The following is a 19,317-nucleotide window of genomic DNA, read 5'->3' on the forward strand; positions in this document are numbered from 1 at the left end:
GGGGATTGCTGGTTTCCTAGCCTTCGGCTTGTCGGAAACTCTGAGGAAATCCTCTCCTGCTTGTTGGTTGGTTGAGCTCCCTGCCGTGTTAATGAGAGCCTTGTTTTTCGCAGCTGAGTTGAATTTATGAAAATGTTCACACTGTGCTGCATCTCTGCAAATTTTATGATGCACTGTCTTTTCCAGGACTCTCCACGCCACAAATCAGGCACACCAAACACTTTAGATGATGTCAACTGATGGATTCTTTTTTTCTGTCTCTCTCTCGGTGAAGCGCTGATCAATGTATCTTGGATGCTTGCAGATGGTCTGTTCATGAGTGTTGGAATTTTCTATTTCCTGAAGATAACCAGTGTTACAACGGTCTACAACATTTGTGTGTGGTGGGAATAAAATGATGATCATTACTGCTTGGTTTTGTCTTCGAAATATGGCCACACATCAATTATTTCCAAAAGAAGGCAAGCATAGAGCGCCAATCCCATGAAGGAAAACATTTGTAACTCAGTCATAGAGCCAACAGTTCACTGCTCATGCTTAGTCCACAGGGAAAGTAATAACCAATCCCTCTGTCTTAAATCACTGAACAATCTAGTCATACGTTCCCCTCTGTTTGTAGCTTTGTCAACTTGCTTCTACAACCAAATTTAAAGTCAATCTTGACTTTGATCCATCGGCGACCCACTGATGAAGCTAAGTGTCCAACAAAAACCCACACACTTACTGTAAATGGCCTACTGAAGACCTCCATGCATGATTTCATGGAGGCCATCATGAGGCACCTTAAAAATGAATATAAAGAATACAAACTGTCCTGACTTAATTTGCCTGGTGCGGAATCCCCACCATCTGTTTCCCATTTGATATGTGCGTACCCGGATGCGTGAAAGTTTCCCCTCAGCTTGGGTTCTAGTGGAATCACAGTTATTTGTGTGAGGTCTTGCAGAATCCTAAATGGCAATTCCACATCGCTCCAGGCACTTGTTGCTAATGAAGAGAAGCCCAAGTTAACTGCATGGACCCCTAGTATAGTAGGTGGTGGGGAGAGTGTAGGGGAGGGGAGACTGGCTTGGGATGGATGGACAGAAGTAGTTTCATGTTGGATGTTTGGTTGCATTCAGGATGTAAAGTGTTGTGATTATAATTTTTTGGAACATTCTGAATTCAATGAATACGACAAGCTCTTGATAATTTGATACAGAAAAGGCAATTTGTACGGACCAGTGTGGATAGGAATTGTATGGGGTTTTTAAATTCTCCGTCTCGTAGAATGGGGAGTAATGTCCCTCAGAGACTTCCGTAGTTAGGAGAGCTCGTAACTTGTGTGTACAGATCGGAAAATTCAATAAAAATGTTGTTCCTAATGTGATCAATATAACCAAAAAATAACCCCAAAAGTAGGAGAATAACTTGATGTACATGTTTAACTTTCCCCAACACTACATACACGCTATAAGCCGTAAGATCTTGGTCCTTCTTTTCATCAGCCAGCGAGCGAGCAGTGGATGACGCCGGGGACGAAGCGCTCACCTTCTGGCTCCTCCCTTTTCTATTAGAGTCAGGCTCGAGCAGAACTTCCCTCACTCCTCACTCGCCTTGCCCGGAGTGAAGATGATGTCTCACCTCCTTTTCTCAGTCTGGATTATTTTTCTCCTGCGCTTCAGCAAGACCTTCGGCAAACGCGACGACCCCGCTGAAGATGAACCGTGGTCGGAGGATATATCGAGGGCGCGGTGCACGTCACGGTGCTTGAGCTTGTACGTCGTTGACGCGCATTCGACTTCGCCACAGGTAACTACAGCACTCAAAATCAAGGTCTGGTCCTGCTCTCATCGTGTGTGTTTAGTTTAAGCTCCTACTGAGTTCTAACAAAACACGTTTTGGTGGGCGAATCAGCAACACCAGCTTCAGTCGTAGTTAACTAACATGTTTACTGGCAAGCTATTTGGAATGATTTATTAGACGTCTGGGTGACTTGATCAAAGGGGGCGAATTAAAACACAAATAAATACATGCATACACTTAAAACTCACGTGGCATCAGCTGATTTGTTATTATTATTTAGCTGTTGGAAGATATATTTTTTCTTTTTTTCATTTGTGGATCAGCATATGAACTGAATTAAACTCTCCTACTTTTCATACTCATTTCAATAGACTTAATGCCGGATGTAGTCAGCCTTGGCTTGTTATTTTAATCACATCCTTTGAGTTCTTTTCTCCAAGGACTGTGGGCTGCAGACAACCAACCCAATTACAACAATGATACCAGCGTTCACTGATTCTCCCGGATCTCCCCACCCCACAGAAAAAAAAAAAAAAAAAAAAAAAAAGAAATCAGTTTGTCTGAGAGATATTAAACGACAGCTGACCTATACTGGCCTGATTTCTTGCAGTGTGTCGAAATAGAACCAGACAAAAGCCAGTCATCAAATCCAATGATGAATCAAAGAAGACAGTTTTTTACGCTCTGTTTAGTTATTGACACTCCATTTGTGACGCCTGCATGATTCAAGCTTCAGTCATGGTAAAACTAGACACACAACTGAAATCTGCTTGCTTTGCACCCACAATTCATGTTTTTTTCTATGAATTTAAACCACATTTTTATTATAAAAAGTCTTCATGTGTTCTGAGTTATCTTGTTTCAAGTGCATTGTGCTTAAAACATTTATGGCATGGCTTTGAAACGCTCATCCAGCGACAGTCTACCTCATATTTACGCAGAAAAATGCAGGTCAAGGATATCCATCTCTGGAGAGTTGCACTTGTTATTTCTCCACCAACAGCCTGAGGCAAACATATAGGCGGACATGTATGGAAGGGAAACTAATTTGTTTTTCTGCTGACAAACTGTGTTGTTTCCTGTCTGATTTGGGCCTGGCCTTGAGCTGTGTACAACCTGCCAAGTAAAGAAACTCACCCTTAATGGCGGTGTCCAGGTTGATATATTTCAGTTTTACATTTATTTTTCTTCTCTATTCATGATAGAATAATGGATCCCTGGGCTGGTGCCATCACCATAAACAGTGTGCAAAGGTAAGTAAACACACCTGCAACCATCCGAGAAACCTCACTCGCACAAAAGATAGAATGGGAGTGGGAACTGCAGTATTTGTGCGATCCCTGCAGACCATTTGTTCGCTGGAATGTGCCCGTGTTCTGAGGGATTATTCAGTTCATCATCAACATTCTACTTGAATAAACAGTCCTTGTTTCAAGTTCATTGTGAGCTCCATTGACAGAGCCACTCTGAAGTGTGTGTATTATAGCGTGCAGTGACATCAGACAGGAGAATTTCCTCCCAGGAAACTGCTAACCTGAGATGGGGTCAGGAGCTGGACCTGTTGGTTATAGACGGCTTCTTGTCGGCTACAGAATCCCATACTTGTATTAACAAATAGTGTGTTTCACATTGAATGAGCGAAATGCGCTGGCAAATCAGTTTCAATTGATCAATCGAGCCAATTTGACTGACGTGTGTTTGATGCTGAATTTTAAATCATCAACCAGAAATGTCCCCATGTAAGGAATTGGATTAGCGTGTAGTGTAAATTGGTTGCTCTTTCACACTTAAGTCCAGTAAATCAGGGTGATGTTTCATTTTGGTTACACTGCAGGTTATGATGTGGGAATGCTCTGACTCACATTTGGATGCCTGTTTTTCTGTCTTTTGATCATCCAACATCCAAAAAACTAAAGCAAACTCACACTAGAGCAAAATGATATTGTAATGTTATTTGAGGCAAAATGAAGATGAAGACAATGTGGTTCAAGACCAAACTGGAGTAGGGCTGTGTATTGGCAGCCATCTTGTCATATGAAACATATCCAAATACAAAAGTGGTGATACAAAACATTGCGATATATTGCAATACTGTTTTAACTATTTGTTGTACATAGAGCCTTCATTTATAAATGGGACAATCAGATAATGCAGTACAATACGATGTTCATGGACAAAAGTTTAGTTATGACGTCAGTTCAGTTAGACTTCAGTTAAATTTCACACTCCAACACAGGAATGAATCGCTTCCCTAATCGACAAAATAACTCCAGTATACAAAAAGAAAATGTTAGTAATAAACACGTCACAAATGCTGTTGGGGTCCACCGATCTCCATTTGTTTGGCCGATACTGATTGCTGATTTCTGCATGGGTTTCGCCTGCGGTTACAAGTAGTGCTGATGGTAGCCCATCGGGTCACAGATTGCCCTTGAAGTAGGTGGTGACCCCTGCTCTGACTTCTATAACTGCCCCTTTGGACATTAGCAGAGGTATCCCCATAGTGATATCAACATCTGGCCTATTTCGCTGTACTTGTCAAATACTGGCTCATGATGGCACCCAGTACCCACTGCAGTGTTCCACGCTATATTTACTACATGGCAGATTTTTAAAGGGCTGTCATTACTGACGCAAAGGAGGGTGATCGCAGGTGTGTTCGGTTAGCAGGTAGGTATTCCCTGATGCGGGGCACAGTTGTGGACCTCCGCTCCACTTCAAGTCGGCATCTAGTACGGAGCTCCACAGAGGATGGTTCAGACAGGAAATTACCCATGGAAAGTGACGGGAATCCGGGAACACGTCATCATAAAATATTTGCATTTTACTGTAGAAGAGAAACTGGAACATGACGGCTTGGACTGCAGCTCGGTGCTGTACAAAACACCAAAGCCGAGCATGCTGGAGTTCACGTTCCTTCTTTTGTTTAATTCAGTTAAATACTCAATAGTGGCATCAGTAGTTCCAGAGATCCTGATTTGTTCTGCGTCCGCGTCACGCCACGCTATTTCAGGGTTACATCATGGTGCTGCTACTTCCTTCCATGATGGTACTTCAACTATTGTGACCCGGAACGTAACTTGACGCAACGTAAACTTGAAATGACAATCATCACTTAAAATCGTTGTTATGGTATCGGTGTTGGCAAGTGCTCAGATGTCAGTACTGGTACTGGTACTCGGTGTGCAAAAAAGTGCTATGGTTATATCCCAAGACACAAGCACTGGATGCAGCCGATTTCTTTGCGGGATTAAGAAGACGAAGGACAGAGGACCACCAGATTCACTGCAACACTAGTCTGACTCAAGTGTGTGTGATTATGATTTAGGGTCAAAAGTGCTGAAGACACAAATTCACATGGGTGCTTGGGGAATCATTTAAAACATACGTGTTGTATGAATGTACCAGACGTTAGCATGTGTTAAGCTGCAATAAATCAGCCACGAGTCAAAACTTCGATAGCAGGATCCAAGTGTGTAGGTGAACTGGAGGTGTGTGTGAGTGTGTGCGCACGCTAGCATGCGGGAACCTGCAGATTATGATGGATGCTAGTGTACCACGGTGGTTATTACCCATTTTTCAGTTCCATCATTCATCACTAACCAGCAGTCAGCTTCCTGACATCCTATACATCACGTGTATTTTCCAGTCATTCATCACCGCTTATCATCGAAGCTACAAGCGTGTTGATATCAAGTTCACACTGTTACGACATCATTTTCAATAATGAGTTTGCCCTCACTAAGCCAGGTCTGTTTAAACATTCGATCTCGCCCCAGCAGAGTATTGTATTATTCAGATGTGATATCAATACTAAAGAGAGGGAGCAGCCTTTCACTTTGGTGTGTATGCTCTTCCTAAGGAAGGGAATTATGGAGACATGTTAGCACCCCGCTGCAAATCAAGATTCTTTCCTTCTTCAATAAACCTTGACAGTGACAAACTGTATTCGTGATAATTGATGTGTTCAACAACTCTCCTGACAACATTCTAGGACACAAGCTTACGTATACTAATGGTATTACTTTGGCTTTAAATATATTTAAATTTTAATATCAAGTAACCACACTATAACTGAGTTAACTCACAATTAATGGCAATGAATCCTATGAATTTTGGATGTGTATAATGTTTCCAATGTTATGCTGTTAGCATGTTGTTGAGCCTCTTCAGAGCCTCTGAGGTTGTTCTGAAAAATGTTCCTGCCAGTATCTGTTATGCTGGGCTGCGGGAGTAAACACATGTTTGCATGGTTAAAGCATTATTGCCCACTCTGGTGTTACTGTTACTGTGACACTGTAACATTTGCCTTAAGGTACATTTAGAACAGATCCACAAACTGTGATTAATTTTCCATTACTCGCTAATTAACTCATCTTTAGTGCGTTTGTTGAGATTTAAATTTTAGTATTAAATAAAGTGCTTTATGAATCTTTTCATTGTATAATTTGTTCCTTGTTTTATTCTTGTCGAATATCTGCTCATGCCTTTTAAAATTATTTGAGATTTAGCTGTGACAAATATGGCAATGAACTGTGTACTAGTGATGGGTAGATGAGGCTTCATGACACAGTATTGAAGGCTTGATGAGGTTTCATGACAGAGTATTGAAGGCTCGATGAGGTTTCATGACACAGTATTGAAGGCTTGATGAGGTTTCATGACACAGTATTGAAGGCTTGATGAGGTTTCATGACACAGTATTGAAGGCTTGATGAGGTTTCATGACACAGTATTGAAGGGTAGATGAGGTTTCATGACACAGTATTGAAGGCTTGATGAGGTTTTATGAAACAGTCGCCTGATTTTCAGAGGCCACCAGATGACGGTGTCTGCTGTAAAATGTTTGGACTTGGAAAAAGTTATTCAGTGAAACCTCACATTAAAGTTTTCATATCAGATTTTCCTCCTTTAAAACTTTACAAAAACTTTCAGTATTGTAATATATCGCAATGTTGTTGTATGGCCACTCCTATATCAGGATACTTATTGTTTCGCAAGATACCTGGTAATACACAGCCCTACAGGCAAACATATTATTAGGTCTCACTACACAAAGTGCGAGTAAGTATATGATTTTAAATACAGTGGGTCGAGGCAGATTTGAGACCTGACCTGACATGAAAGAGAAACTAGAGCAAGATGAAAGTCTGTCCTGCGATTCCTCCAGGGAATCACTTGGCAAAGTTGCACTGTTTGGCGTACACCAATTACTTCATTCAATGCTCAGAGGGATGTGGAAACAAGAGGACACTGGGTTACACTGGGCACGGAGCTGTCTACCTAGATTAGCAGGGATATCTGCTCTGGAGAGCAAAGAGTCTAGATGAGAGGTGACAGCTCTGGCAGAGATTTTAGACGTGCCTGAAGGACGGGTCGTTAAAGCGACAAATGACTCGCTGCCACGTGCGCTGAGAGGTCACTTGGTGTTAGGAGCTCATGAGTGTGAGGAACTGTTATAAATGGATGACTGCAGTAAGATAATGGCTTATATATTGCAGAATAAATCGTGTTGTTTTATTGTGTTATTCTATTTTTGTATTTTTCATGTAATTTCCCATAACATCCCATAACATAGTATAGCAAGGGTGTCAAACTGACCCGCAAAAGGGCCGCAGCAGGTGCAGGTTTTTGTTCCAGCCCTGAAAGCACAAACGGGTGTACCAGTCAGGTGTCAGCTGAAACAAACAGCACCAGACTGACGATCAACCGATGACAGTCTTCAGACACCTGATTGGTGATTGGTGTCCCCTTGATAGGTTGGTAACGAAATTCCGAATTCAAACAAATCGGAGTTTGAACAAAAATATTGAGATTTTTTTGCTTCGGATTTCGAAAATCCAGAACTCGAATGCCCCCGAAAAAAACATAACGTGCGCGGACTGATCAGCAGACCCATGACGCACTTTGTTATTGTGTATTTCGCAAACTCTGTATGCAGACGTGTTCTGTTAGCTACATTTACTCACTGTTTTTTCTTCATATTGAGGTGTAAAACTTTTCCTGTCTCCGCACTGGACCGTGGTAGAGTGTCACAGGGAAGGTGCTCCTCAACACCTCCGAGGCTGGAACGCGCACTCCAGGGTTTGATGTCCTGTTATCGGCTGGAGCTCGGACAGGGATGAGGCGAGTCTCGGACAGAGCGTTACTTGGTTTATTACTTTGTCACAGCCAAACTGCACAGAAGCGCACATTCAGAGCTGGACACACACTGGGCACCTCTTCACTTCTGGAGAGACGTCACTCACTCGGCAAACCCTCCCACATGCAGCGGCCACACACATACACGAACAGCGCACCTGCAGCAGACACTCTACATTCACTCCTACAAAATCCTATTTTAAGCCTTGGAACGTATTATTTCTTTTTCCATTAATTGTAATGGGAAAAAAATCGAATCGAACAATTCGCTTCTCGAACGGCCGTCTGGAACCGATTCTGGTCGAGAACCGAGGTACCACTGTGTGTGTGTATGTATATATATATATATATATATATATATATATATATATATATATATATAAACTCATACCTTAATATAAAGATAGCGGGAGCTTAGCTGTTGGTAGCATAGCATGTGTCATTGAGATGCGTGCCCTGTGGAGTGTTGCTGGTAGAAGAGGTTTCATGTATGGCTGCAACGATAAGTTGATGTCATCGATAACGTCAACAACAAAATTTCATCGACGTCAAAATCTGTGCGTCATGTTGCTGTTGGTGTAAACACCCACAGGCCACAGGATGGGCATCAAGTACTGGTTATTATTCAGAAGCAGTGAGAAAATATCACATTCTCTGGAATCATATAGATATGTTAATTCTGTTCTTTTAATTGGTTCCTGACTGAGGTTGGACACCAACTTGCTGCCGTCGCTGCGCCCATGACTCGTGTCACTACCTGACCGCCTCAGTCACAGTCACGGAGGAGTTCGAGCCGCGACGGGTCGTAGTGCAGACCCCTTGGACACCATGGTAGAATGATGAAAGAGTGTTCCGTGTTTGGTTTGTGGTGCCACACACCCTCGAGCTAGCATGTTGGTTAGCACGGAGCTAACTTGTTCTAAGTTGTAGATGTAGTGAAGTGTCCTCTGTCTCTCTCCTCCTCCTAATAATAACCAGAACTGAACTGGGGAGCTACGCTGAACACACCGTTTTAGGTTATTATTGAAATAAGACCTTTTGATGTGGATGTTGACCAGATATTTTATATGAGATACGTATGTGAATGTTGATGATTTTAAATTCTTCTCAAGGACCAATAAAGACCTCCGTTTTAAAGCACTGGAGCTCTCAGTCAACTGTTTTATGCTTCACCGAGTTAATACATGTTCCAGGATGTTGCGTCATTATTTTAATATGCTTGTTTAATAATGTATGGTGTCGGTGTATCGCAGTGAGATGATTTAAGCAACTTTTGGTTCAACAGAAATTCAAAATAGATTAGTCGACAATGTAAATAATTGTTAGTTGCAGCCCTCGTTTCATGACACAGTATTGAAGGGTAGATGAGGTTTCGCGAATCAGTGTCAGTGTATCATCATATGGCACTGTCTGCGGTTAAATGTCTCGACTTGAACAATTAATTCAATGAAACCTCACGTCATTTCTAAGCCAACAGTGCCATCCAGTGACCTCTGAAAATGAACCCTGCAAAACAGTTTCATGGTGCCCTATGAACCAATCACTACCGCAGGCTGGTCAAATCTGCACCGGACATGTGCACAGACATTTTGGGGGACCGGTGCTCAAGTGAGAATAAAGGGCACCCCTCGCAAAAGTTGGTGTAATAAACAACTTTAACATGCCTGTCTGGCTTTTAGCTCGGAAGGTTTCTGGGTGTCCTGAGGACTGTGTTTACCAGTCCGATGCAGCTTTTTGAACAGAACAGGAAAACAGAAATATCAAACAGTTAAATATCATGATACTTCATTGTGTGAGCAGCAGAAGGGGTCTATCTGTCCCTGCGTACACCAGTCAAAAAGGAGTTGATCTGGAGGAAAGTGAATTCAATTCACAGAAACAAATAACTTTAATCATGAATCCAATAGTTTGTACATGCTAGAATTCAAGCAGATCCCCCCCTTTGTGGGTAGAATAAAGGCATTGTGATCTATGTCAGTATCTGAGGACAGTTCTCAGGTCCTTATACTGTGCATTATTGTCATCACAGATCTCCTTGTCTCACTGTGGTCCCTCTGTCCTCCCTACTGTTTGTCAATATAGCATGAAATTAGGTTCTACTCCCCAGGGACATCTGCTCGCTGGAGCTGAAAGAAAACCTCTAGAGCTACCTCTAACTAAGCCCAAAGTAGCTAACTCCACCACTCTGTGTTCCTGTTTTCACATTGGTTTCTTTACATCCGTGATATTAAGGAATAGACATGACTGAAGGAGGTGCACTCTCTTGTCTTTCAGTGCCTGGAACCATGTGATTCATCCAACCTGAAGAAGAAAAAAAACAACTGCAATAAGTTTTGTGGGGTACAGCTTCAGTGTCATCTGTTGCTCCGTCATGAATCCTCTACAATGAGCTCACCTCTACTATACCTTTTGCACCTCATAGCGAGCGTTCCCCAAGCAGCCCTGGGAGTGTGTGACCAGCTGCGAATTCCTCCAGTCTGTGGCGTTGGTGAAGCAGGGAACTTGTCCCCCTCCAGAGGAGGCCAGTGGATTTGCCGCCGCTTGTGTTGAGAGCTGTGACAGAGACCAAGAATGTCCAGCTCTGAAGAAATGCTGCTCCAACGGCTGTGGACACACTTGCCAGGCCCCGAAAGATGTGAACAGAGGTAACCAGCGAGCATCTGAGACTGCTTTAGATGATCACAAATTCAGCTCCTGTGGAGGCCCCAGTGTTGTTCCTCTGCATGTTGTGGCGGTGTCGATTCTGGCATCATCTAGGTGAATCCACCAATAATGACAATAGTTGGTGTTTCACAATAAAAAGCTTGTCAGGAGTATTAAACTTGTTTGTTTGATTGGCTGCTCTGTTGAGCTTGAGTTCAGCTTCCCTACTGTTTACCAGGATACGGATATAACGTCACGTCTTGCCACTGTCATCATGTGGATAATATTGATATTTAATACTGTCACAAAAAACACAAAATACCTTTGTGAATCAATTTGTTCAATTTTTAGTATACATGTATTAACTTGGAAAATATTTGATATAATATAACGTTTAATTCATCCAGTGTGCAATGTTTCGTCTGACATACTGGAAATGTGTCCTTTCACCACCCCACTTCTTTGAAAAAGTGTTTCCAGTGATAAATTAATAAACCTTATTTATATAAGCTCTTTCAGAATGCTGTTCACTGAGTGCTCCTCTTGGTACAGGGGTGCCTCTGAAACCAAGGAAGGAGTTGACTTTTGAGGAGACCCTAACCGGTAATCTGGAGGTGCACTGGGCTTCACGGTTCAACATCTCAGCAGAGCCTGTCGTCTACGTCCTGCAGAGGCGATGGAACTTTGGCATCCAGCCCAGTGAAGACACGGCCACAGACTGGGAAGTGGTCACCAAGGTTTGCGTAGCATTGCTGCAGCCCTCGTCCTGTCAACAGCGGTTATTTTTCTGACTCAACCTGATCTAGACTACAGAGCCTGAAGCCAGGATGTCAGACTTCAGAGCGGGCCGCTGGTACCAGTTCAGGGTAGCTGCTGTGAATGCACATGGCACACGAGGGTTCACCACACCCAGCCGTCACATTCATTCCAGAAGAGGTTTGTGTTGTAGCTGTCATCATCTTCTATTCGGTTCCCTTTGAGAACTCTACTTCATGTGCAACCGCAGACCCTGCCCGTCCTCTGGCCCCTGCGCAACTCAGAGTGGTCAACATGACCTTTGGCCCCGGCAGATCAGTGCGGGCTTCGCTGAAGTGGGACATGCCATCTAACCTGGATGTTCCCGTCCATCACTACAAGTTGACCTGGATGTGGACCTCAGTCGAACAGACCTCAGCGTCGTCTGTGACCAAGAGGAGGAAGACAGTCAGAGAGGTATCAGCCTCACCGTCATCAGACTAGTAGCTTGTGACTTCTAATTTCCAATTAACGTGTGTGTGTGTGTGTGTGTAACTTGTATTGCTCTAATTGTTGGGACCAATTCTTGGAAACATACCTCCTTTCCTTTGCTGGTCCTCACTAGTTAAAGCTTGGATTTATGTTATTGCAGTTTAGTCCCAGTTAAGATTAGCCATTGGATGGTTAGGTTTAGGGTGAGAGGCCATGTCAATGAGAAACCTCCAAAGGTCCTAACAAAGACATAAATGCAAACCTGTGTGTGTGTGTGTGTGTACAGTGCCAGGTGGAACTGGACAGCATGCGTGCGAACAGGAGCTACACTGTTGAAGTGCAGGCTGTTTCCTACTGGGGCGGAACTCAGCTGAAGGGCCCTCGAGCAACACTCCAGTTTACCACACAACACACAATGTCATCAGGTTTGCTTTCAGCTTCTACTATCAAGTCGTTTCTGAAGTTGCATTTAATATGTTGTGTTCCCCAGCCCCCAACCGGAAACTTGCTGTCCCTGCAGGAGAAGTCCTGGACGTGGGAACGCCGTTCTATCAAGACGGTCTGCTCCGGGTTCATGTGTACTGGCAGAGAAGTACAGGTGTGTCTCGGCAGAAAACTTAGTGTGTATTTTTGTTCAACCACACAAGCACCACCAATCATCAGATTACTAGTGATGGGCTGGTGGCGTATCATGAAACTGTCCTCATCTTTAGCTTCCCATTGAGTGGGACCTGAACACGAGGACACGAGCTAGGGATGCACCAATCCACATTTTTGGACTTCCTACCCAATCCCGATACTTGAATTTGGATATCTGGCGATACCGGTATTACTCAGATCCGATCCGATGCCAGAGCTCAGTTTGCTGTTTTTTTCACCATTATTGTTGGCAACTAGAGGTCAGTGTAAGGCCACAAATGGAAGTCAGGAAACCGTGAAATCCTGACAACAGAAAAAACATTATCCTGAAAACAAATGTGCAACTCTGAAGGTTTTACATCAACATTGGATATTTATTAAATCCAAGACAGACTTATGTAGACGTTGAATGGATACAAAACACTGCTTCATTTGATCAGCAAAACATATACTGATATACTCATCGATAAATCCATTTTCCGACTGACAAGTGATGTGGGTCGGGACAGACTGAATTCCAACATCAGAGATATTTGACTCATTTAAGGGCACACTGCGTTTGCGAATCCAACATCCAATGCGCTGTTTGTTCATATGCTGCGACACCTCGTTTCACTGTCTTGTGGTCTCGCGCTCCTGTTATGTTTTGTCGGTGAACACCACTTTATTTACACGTTTATTTACTTTGGGTTCCAACAGACTCATAAATACTGCACATTCAGGACTGAAGTAAGGACTGAAAACTGTAGAGTGGACTTCCTAAAGCACGTCTCTTGCCGCTCACCACGTACAGGAAATCCATTCCACAGTTTGAGGTGAACTCGCAGTGCAGCTAACTGTGAACAGATTTCAGCTGAAAACAGCGCAGACTTGGCTCTTGGATCATCACAGCAATTCCTGATCTGTCAAAAACATTGGTATTGGAGCCTATACGGGATCGGATCGGTCCCATCCCTAATTGTAACCTGCCTTGACTGTTCGGTTGAAACAAAAACCTGTGCCCATGGTGCTCTTTTGGGGTTCAGTTTGACTCTGCTGCTTCAAACATGCAGTATGATAATGGAGACATACATGCCTTTTGTGTTCACTTAATGAGTGATTTGTTTGCTGTGTTTAGATCCGTCAGTGGAGGTCTACAAGGTCCAATGGGGGCCCGAGTTCTGCTCACACAACGTGACCCGCCCCATGGAGAAGACTGTCACACAGGTATCAGACAGCTGACTTCACACACCGCACTTGGGGTTTTCAGAAAAATATGGGCAGAAGGATGAAGATTGAACATTTTGTTTGACTGATGGACAGTAAAATTCAATCCTCTTTGATCATTATGAAGTTACGGACAGACTTTTATTTAGCACAAAACTCTCTTTGACGGCTCCCCATTTCAATTCCTGCCTGTGGTTTGTTAAAATGAACAAAAGGGGGAGCGATATTCTCAATTTAAAACGTTTGGCTCTCTACAAATCTGAAGTGTGACTGACACAAGAAAATGACAATGAATGTACAATATAGTTTAGGGATCCTAAAGTAGACAATGGCTGTACAAAAATGAATCCATAAGAGTAACAATGAGAACCGTGATCATCAATAACCCACCTGTGCGAAGATGGGTGTGTTCTCATGCTTGAACTAATTGTGGATGACATCATCCTTGTCTGCTTTGTCTCAGGAGAGCTTCATCAGTCTGGAGGGTTTGCTCTTCTCCTGCAAATATAAGGTCCTTCTGCTGCCTGTCAGCAAGAAGTCCCGTCCTCTTGCTGAAAGTGTCACCTTCTACACGCCCACCTGTGCTGCCGTCCAGGCCAAGAGCCCAAGTCCAGTCAACTGCCTTGGAGAAACGGGTATATTACTGTTATCTGAAGATCCCATTCAGTTCACTGTGATGGCTTCATGTGGCTCGTGTTTGCAGTGAGAGTTGTGAAGGTCCTACCGAAGGCTGCCAACCTGACCGCGTTCTTCAGTGTCCACTCTGGGAATGTGACAGCAATCTTTAAATGGACCACACCTTCACTTCAGCAGGTCATGGGCTATCAGGTGACCTGGGCAGAGATCACCTCCACCGCTCGACTCAGCAGCGACCAACTGCCTCAAGTTCTCATTTCGCAGACCCAGATTGTTCCTCCAGTGAGCAACGGTTGTTGTTGACTCTTCAGACACGTCCAGCTCCTCTTCAACTCTGTCTCTATCCTCACTGCAGGACAGAGACCATGTGGTGGTGTCAGGCCTGCACCCTGCCAGTCTCTACAGGCTGGAGGTCCGGACCATCACCGCTGAAGGTGAAGGTCCAGTCAGTAGCAGAACCTTCCAGACTCCAGGATACCAGAGCATCCGGAGGCACAGTGAGTAAACACGTGGGCCAGTGTTTCCCAGAGTGTGTCGCCCAACACCCAACGTCTTTATTATGAATTGATACGATAATATTAATAGTTAATATTCAAATATTAATATTAAACGTTAATATTAGGACTGTCAATAGATTCACACTTAAATCTCAATTAATTGCGCTAAAGCTGAGTTGACTCATGATTGTGACAACAGTTGTGGGGAAAAAAGAAAAGAAGTGTTAATAAATAAATAAACTTGTATTTCTGTCCTTGTAGGGACATTGTGAGGACCTCTCATTGCCACTTTCTCCAGCCTCTCCCCAGAAACATCCAAAACACATGGCCAACCTTAACCAGGACTCTGAACCAAACTGAAACCCAATCACAAAGACCAAGTTATTTTGAAGTCTTCATCCTCAAATTGAGGCTTAACCTTGTGGGGTCCAGCATAGGAGTCGCATAAATGCCTATGGGCCCCACCAGGAAGTGTTTTCCCCAAAATTGGTCCTTACTAAATGCTTTCTCCAGCCTCCTAAACCTAACCATCTAAAACAAATTGCTAAACGTAACCTTAAATATTAACCAGATCAGAGCTGTTTATGAAATTCATTCAGGGTTCTGTCACTAACGGAAATGCATTTTCTCAATCAGGGACCAAGGGTCGAGATCCTCAACATAAACAGCCAATCATACTGCGGCATTGAAGTCAGGTGACCAGTCCTCAAGACGTGTGGTGATTCGGAGCCTCATACGTGGCACCTTCACACGCTCACAAACAAGATGTGGAACCATGTCCCAACTTCTTCTCTTATAACACTGATCAAATCTCAAATCATATAGAGGTAAATGTGATGACATTTATTCATTTTTGGGTCTATGTTTGACTCAACCAACTTAGTAGTTAAGTGTCCGAACAGCTGACAGTTTTATATTTATAGAATCATTGCCTATAATGTGCATTTTAGTGTCACTTCAGCAAGTTTCGACAATCATCTTTGCACTGTACGGTACTAGTTGAACACCTTGACCCACTTTGACGGTGCAGACCCCATGAAGAGAGTTGACGTAAGGCGCAGGATTAATTAAACCATTGTATGCTTGATTAAAACAATGAGCAAATAATTCAAATTTTTATGTAACTATGTATATACTCTGCCCCATTTGTCTCAACTGTTAATGACCTGCGTCTATTTCAGAAGTGTTGTTTGCATCCTATCAACCTTGGAGTTCATGTCTAGTTTTAGATTAGTTTAGAGCTTGTATTTGCTGGAACACACTTTTCTTACAGTTGTGAGACTTGGCTACTAGTGATGGGTACATGAGGTATCATGAAACAGGGTTGATGGAACAGTGTCCTACTTTTCAGAGGCCCCTAGATGGTGCTCTTTGTTTAGAAATGATGCTAGGTTCCGTTAAATTAGTTGTTCAAGTCCAAACATTTTACAGCCGACATGCCATCTGGTGGCCTCTGAGAATCAGGACACCGTTCACTTGTTCACTGAGAGCCACATTTGTAATGTTCAAAGGCCCATTTATTCTCCCTTTACATACAAAATAGTACCCGTCCGTTTCAAACAATGATCACATGCGTCCATGCATGCTTTCCGTTGCTGTTCACCAATATATCCACCAGGCGGTGCAGCCCAGAGTCAAACATTTATAACAACAACAACCTCCAAAACCAACGACTGTATAAGAAGTGTTGATAGTACTTAATACTTAAACGACTATAGTGGTTACCTCTTGCACCAAAGAAGAAAACAGAGGCTGCGTTGTAAGAGGCGGTGGTCGGTTAAGGCCATCAAACATATTGACATTGTTTTGTCTTCTTAATGCCCCATTAGATAGATAGATAGATAGATACTTTATTAATGTCCGAAGAGAAATTCCCAAAGTTTCCAATTAGAGCTAGGTATCAGGTGGTAACAGCAACACCATCGTTTTCTGGTTGTAGTGCTCCGTTTGGCCCATATCTGTTAGCTTTACGAAGAAACAGAGGAAATGAACGCGGAGCACAGAATGGAGGTTCCAATCTGTACAAAACTGCCCTTTGCCCCACAGGCACCAGTTTAACATGCTACACCCTTGGGTCGAAATGATCCTGCGACTTTATAGATTTTTACCCATGTATTAACTTGACGGTACCAAACTAAAGATTGAAAATACACATACACTGCCTGTTAAAAAACAACAACAGAAAAAACATGTTAAACAGCTGCGACTGATGAAGCTGCGATAAGATGCAGTTACAGAAGACTGACACACAGCGGCAGCAGAGTCTTGCTGATAAACTTTAAACCAGACGGTTGCGTCTGAAACAAGAGGGCGCCAAAAACAAACAAAACAAAACCCTCGAAACCACAGCGGAGATTCAAATGAGGGGAAAACAAACTTTCTGAAACTGACAAACTACGATTGATAATAGTGAAAATGGCTGCCTGTCTCTTATATTAGTAACTGCTACCTTGAACTAAGGTACTAATGCTTCCAGTAACAACAATATTAAACTGATGTTGATTTAAAAAAAAAAAAAATCTGTGTTTTGTGTTGCTTCCATGCTATGTTGTTGATCTACTGTTGAACTTAAGCATGAGCATGTCATATTTGTCTGTGACTCAGCAAGTTGTCCATTAAAAGCAGAAAATGCATATTGAAGTGTTATTTATTACTCTGTGGCTGCTTATGCTTGAAACGTCGCAATGTTATGCTCTGTAATTATGTATATAGCATCCGCCTGTATTTATTGACTGATGTTTGTGTGTATCCTGACTACACTCCTGGACCAAAACAGAGTTGTGAAACCCTCCGCTGTATTCCTTTTTCATTTCTGTCGATTTCTGTTCATAATAAAGTTGTGAAGTGAGTTGCTCTTGCTGTCTGCTGATTGCGTGGCTTCATCCATCCTGAATAAAGTCATTGGTGGACTAGGATTGCACGGTCTATCCCAAACAACAGATGAGGACGGACAATTATGTGGCGTGTATTCATGTCTGTATGACAGAAGTCATTGGTTCGTTGGCTCCGATCAAATCCATTGTGCTGTATTTATGGAGGCGATAAAGCAACACATCAGACCCCACACGTTTCATCCATACTCTTTTTCACATGTTCTTTTTCTGTCACAAGCAGGGCCTAATATGTCCATGGTAATTATAAAATGATGAAAACTGCCATTCAATTTTGATTACAAGTTTGTTTCAATGAGCTATGTTGGACAGCAGCGACCAATGGCTGCTCCACACTGCAATAGCTGCAAGATCCCCAGATCCATGGCATCTTGTCGCCAAGGATTTGGAACAAAGGTCCAGGTCTGGATGCTTGCTGCTAATATATCACATATGTGTGTGTGACGGGATTCCTCTCCTCCAGGGTGGAACCTCAGGGTGGGCTTGCTGCAAAAGCTGCAAACTAACTAAACAATGTGTAACCCCTATAGTAGCTACATAAACAATACGTGAAATTTGCCATAACCTTATACAACAGAGAGTTGAACCAAAAGCAGACTGCTGCTACTATTGATCTCATCATACACATTGAGCCAGCCCTTATATTCCCTCACCTACGTGCCAACCATCACCATGATAACCCAATCGAACGCTGAACAAAAACACTTGAGCTGGCTCCTCCCCAGTCTGTGCCTTCTCACTTGTGGTTGAGTCGAGCTCCAGTGTTGGTTCTCGCCCTGGATGCCGCCCCTGCTCAGAGCTCTGCAGCAACTCTGCATAAAACATATACTCTAGTCAAAGAACATGGGGACTGCAAAGTTCTTTGCTGCTTGAGCGTATCTGTTTTATGCGCTGATCGAAAACGTGTCATCATCATTGACCAAGTATGAATTGTGTGCCAGCAGATGTCTTGAGGCCGATATACCCAAAATATGTAACTAGCCACATATACTTATTTACAACATGCCATTGAATTCATTACTGTTTTCTGTTCCTTGAACGCACGGTTGTGCGCACATGGACCTGTGTCTTGTTGCCATAACCCTCTCCTCTGCCTCTCACCGAAAACAAATCACCCTAAACAATAACCGGAACCAGAACTATTAACCAAGCACCTGGAACGTAATTCTAATTAATTTGATGTCTTCATCCTTAAATTGAAGCTAGGATTTGTGAGGTCCGGCCAAATGGTCCCTACAAAGGTATATGGTCCTCACATGGAATTGGTGTGAGAAAAAAAGGTTCTCACAGAGATAGAAGTACAAGTACACTCACACACATTTCATGGGGACAATTCGTTTGCATGTATCAAGAGTCCAAGTAGCTGAAAGTGAATGTAGACATCATTCCTCTGTCTTAGGCAGTGATACCCATTTGACCCGCTTTACCCACTGCTACATGAAATAAACATGAGGAGTGGGTTCCCACCATACAAGACCCTTAATAACGTCTCTCTATGAATAATTCAGAGTGAAGCTAATGCTTGAAAAGTGAAAAGATTGATTAATAAGTCCATTGCAAACACTCAATCTTCATCTTTGTGACAAGAAAGAAACTGTTTTTGCGTCTTGTTCCAGTCGGTTTCACTAGCTACTCTTGCCACTGGCAGCCGC

General features: G+C 43.0%; 1 protein-coding gene across 2 annotated transcripts; it reads left to right on the top strand.

Annotated features, from left to right (window-relative positions):
- Positions 1 to 1,596: 1,596 nt before the first annotated feature.
- Positions 1,597 to 17,593, top strand: anos1a (anosmin 1a). 2 transcript variants are annotated; one of them, XM_053853980.1, is made up of 14 exons: positions 1,597 to 1,791; positions 2,991 to 3,038; positions 10,201 to 10,266; positions 10,349 to 10,571; positions 11,122 to 11,306; positions 11,376 to 11,505; positions 11,576 to 11,781; positions 12,083 to 12,221; positions 12,287 to 12,394; positions 13,553 to 13,641; positions 14,105 to 14,276; positions 14,345 to 14,559; positions 14,633 to 14,774; positions 15,411 to 17,593. In XM_053853980.1, the coding sequence occupies exons 1-14, from the start codon at positions 1,612 to 1,614 to the stop codon at positions 15,461 to 15,463; spliced, it is 1,956 nt and encodes a 651-aa protein (XP_053709955.1). In that variant the 5' UTR covers positions 1,597 to 1,611; the 3' UTR covers positions 15,464 to 17,593. The 2 variants fall into 2 exon arrangements, with proteins under 2 accessions (XP_053709955.1, XP_053709956.1); XM_053853981.1 differs by having other exon boundaries at positions 12,317 to 12,394.
- Positions 17,594 to 19,317: the final 1,724 nt, after the last annotated feature.

The sequence above is a fragment of the Synchiropus splendidus genome, chromosome 1 (genome assembly GCF_027744825.2).
Source record: "Synchiropus splendidus isolate RoL2022-P1 chromosome 1, RoL_Sspl_1.0, whole genome shotgun sequence".
Taxonomy (NCBI): Eukaryota; Metazoa; Chordata; class Actinopteri; order Syngnathiformes; family Callionymidae; genus Synchiropus; species Synchiropus splendidus.

What these genes read in the sequence shown, in the direction of transcription:
- anos1a (XM_053853980.1), top strand. Translation starts at nt 1,612, where the DNA reads ATGATGTCTCACCTCCTTTTCTCAGTCTGGATTATTTTTCTCCTGCGC. An exon ending in CCCGAAAGATGTGAACAGAG is followed by an intron (nt 10,572 to 11,121) that starts GTAACCAGCGAG and finishes CTCTTGGTACAG; the next exon opens with GGGTGCCTCTGAAACCAAGG. An exon ending in AGACCCAGATTGTTCCTCCA is followed by an intron (nt 14,560 to 14,632) that starts GTGAGCAACGGT and finishes TCCTCACTGCAG; the next exon opens with GACAGAGACCATGTGGTGGT.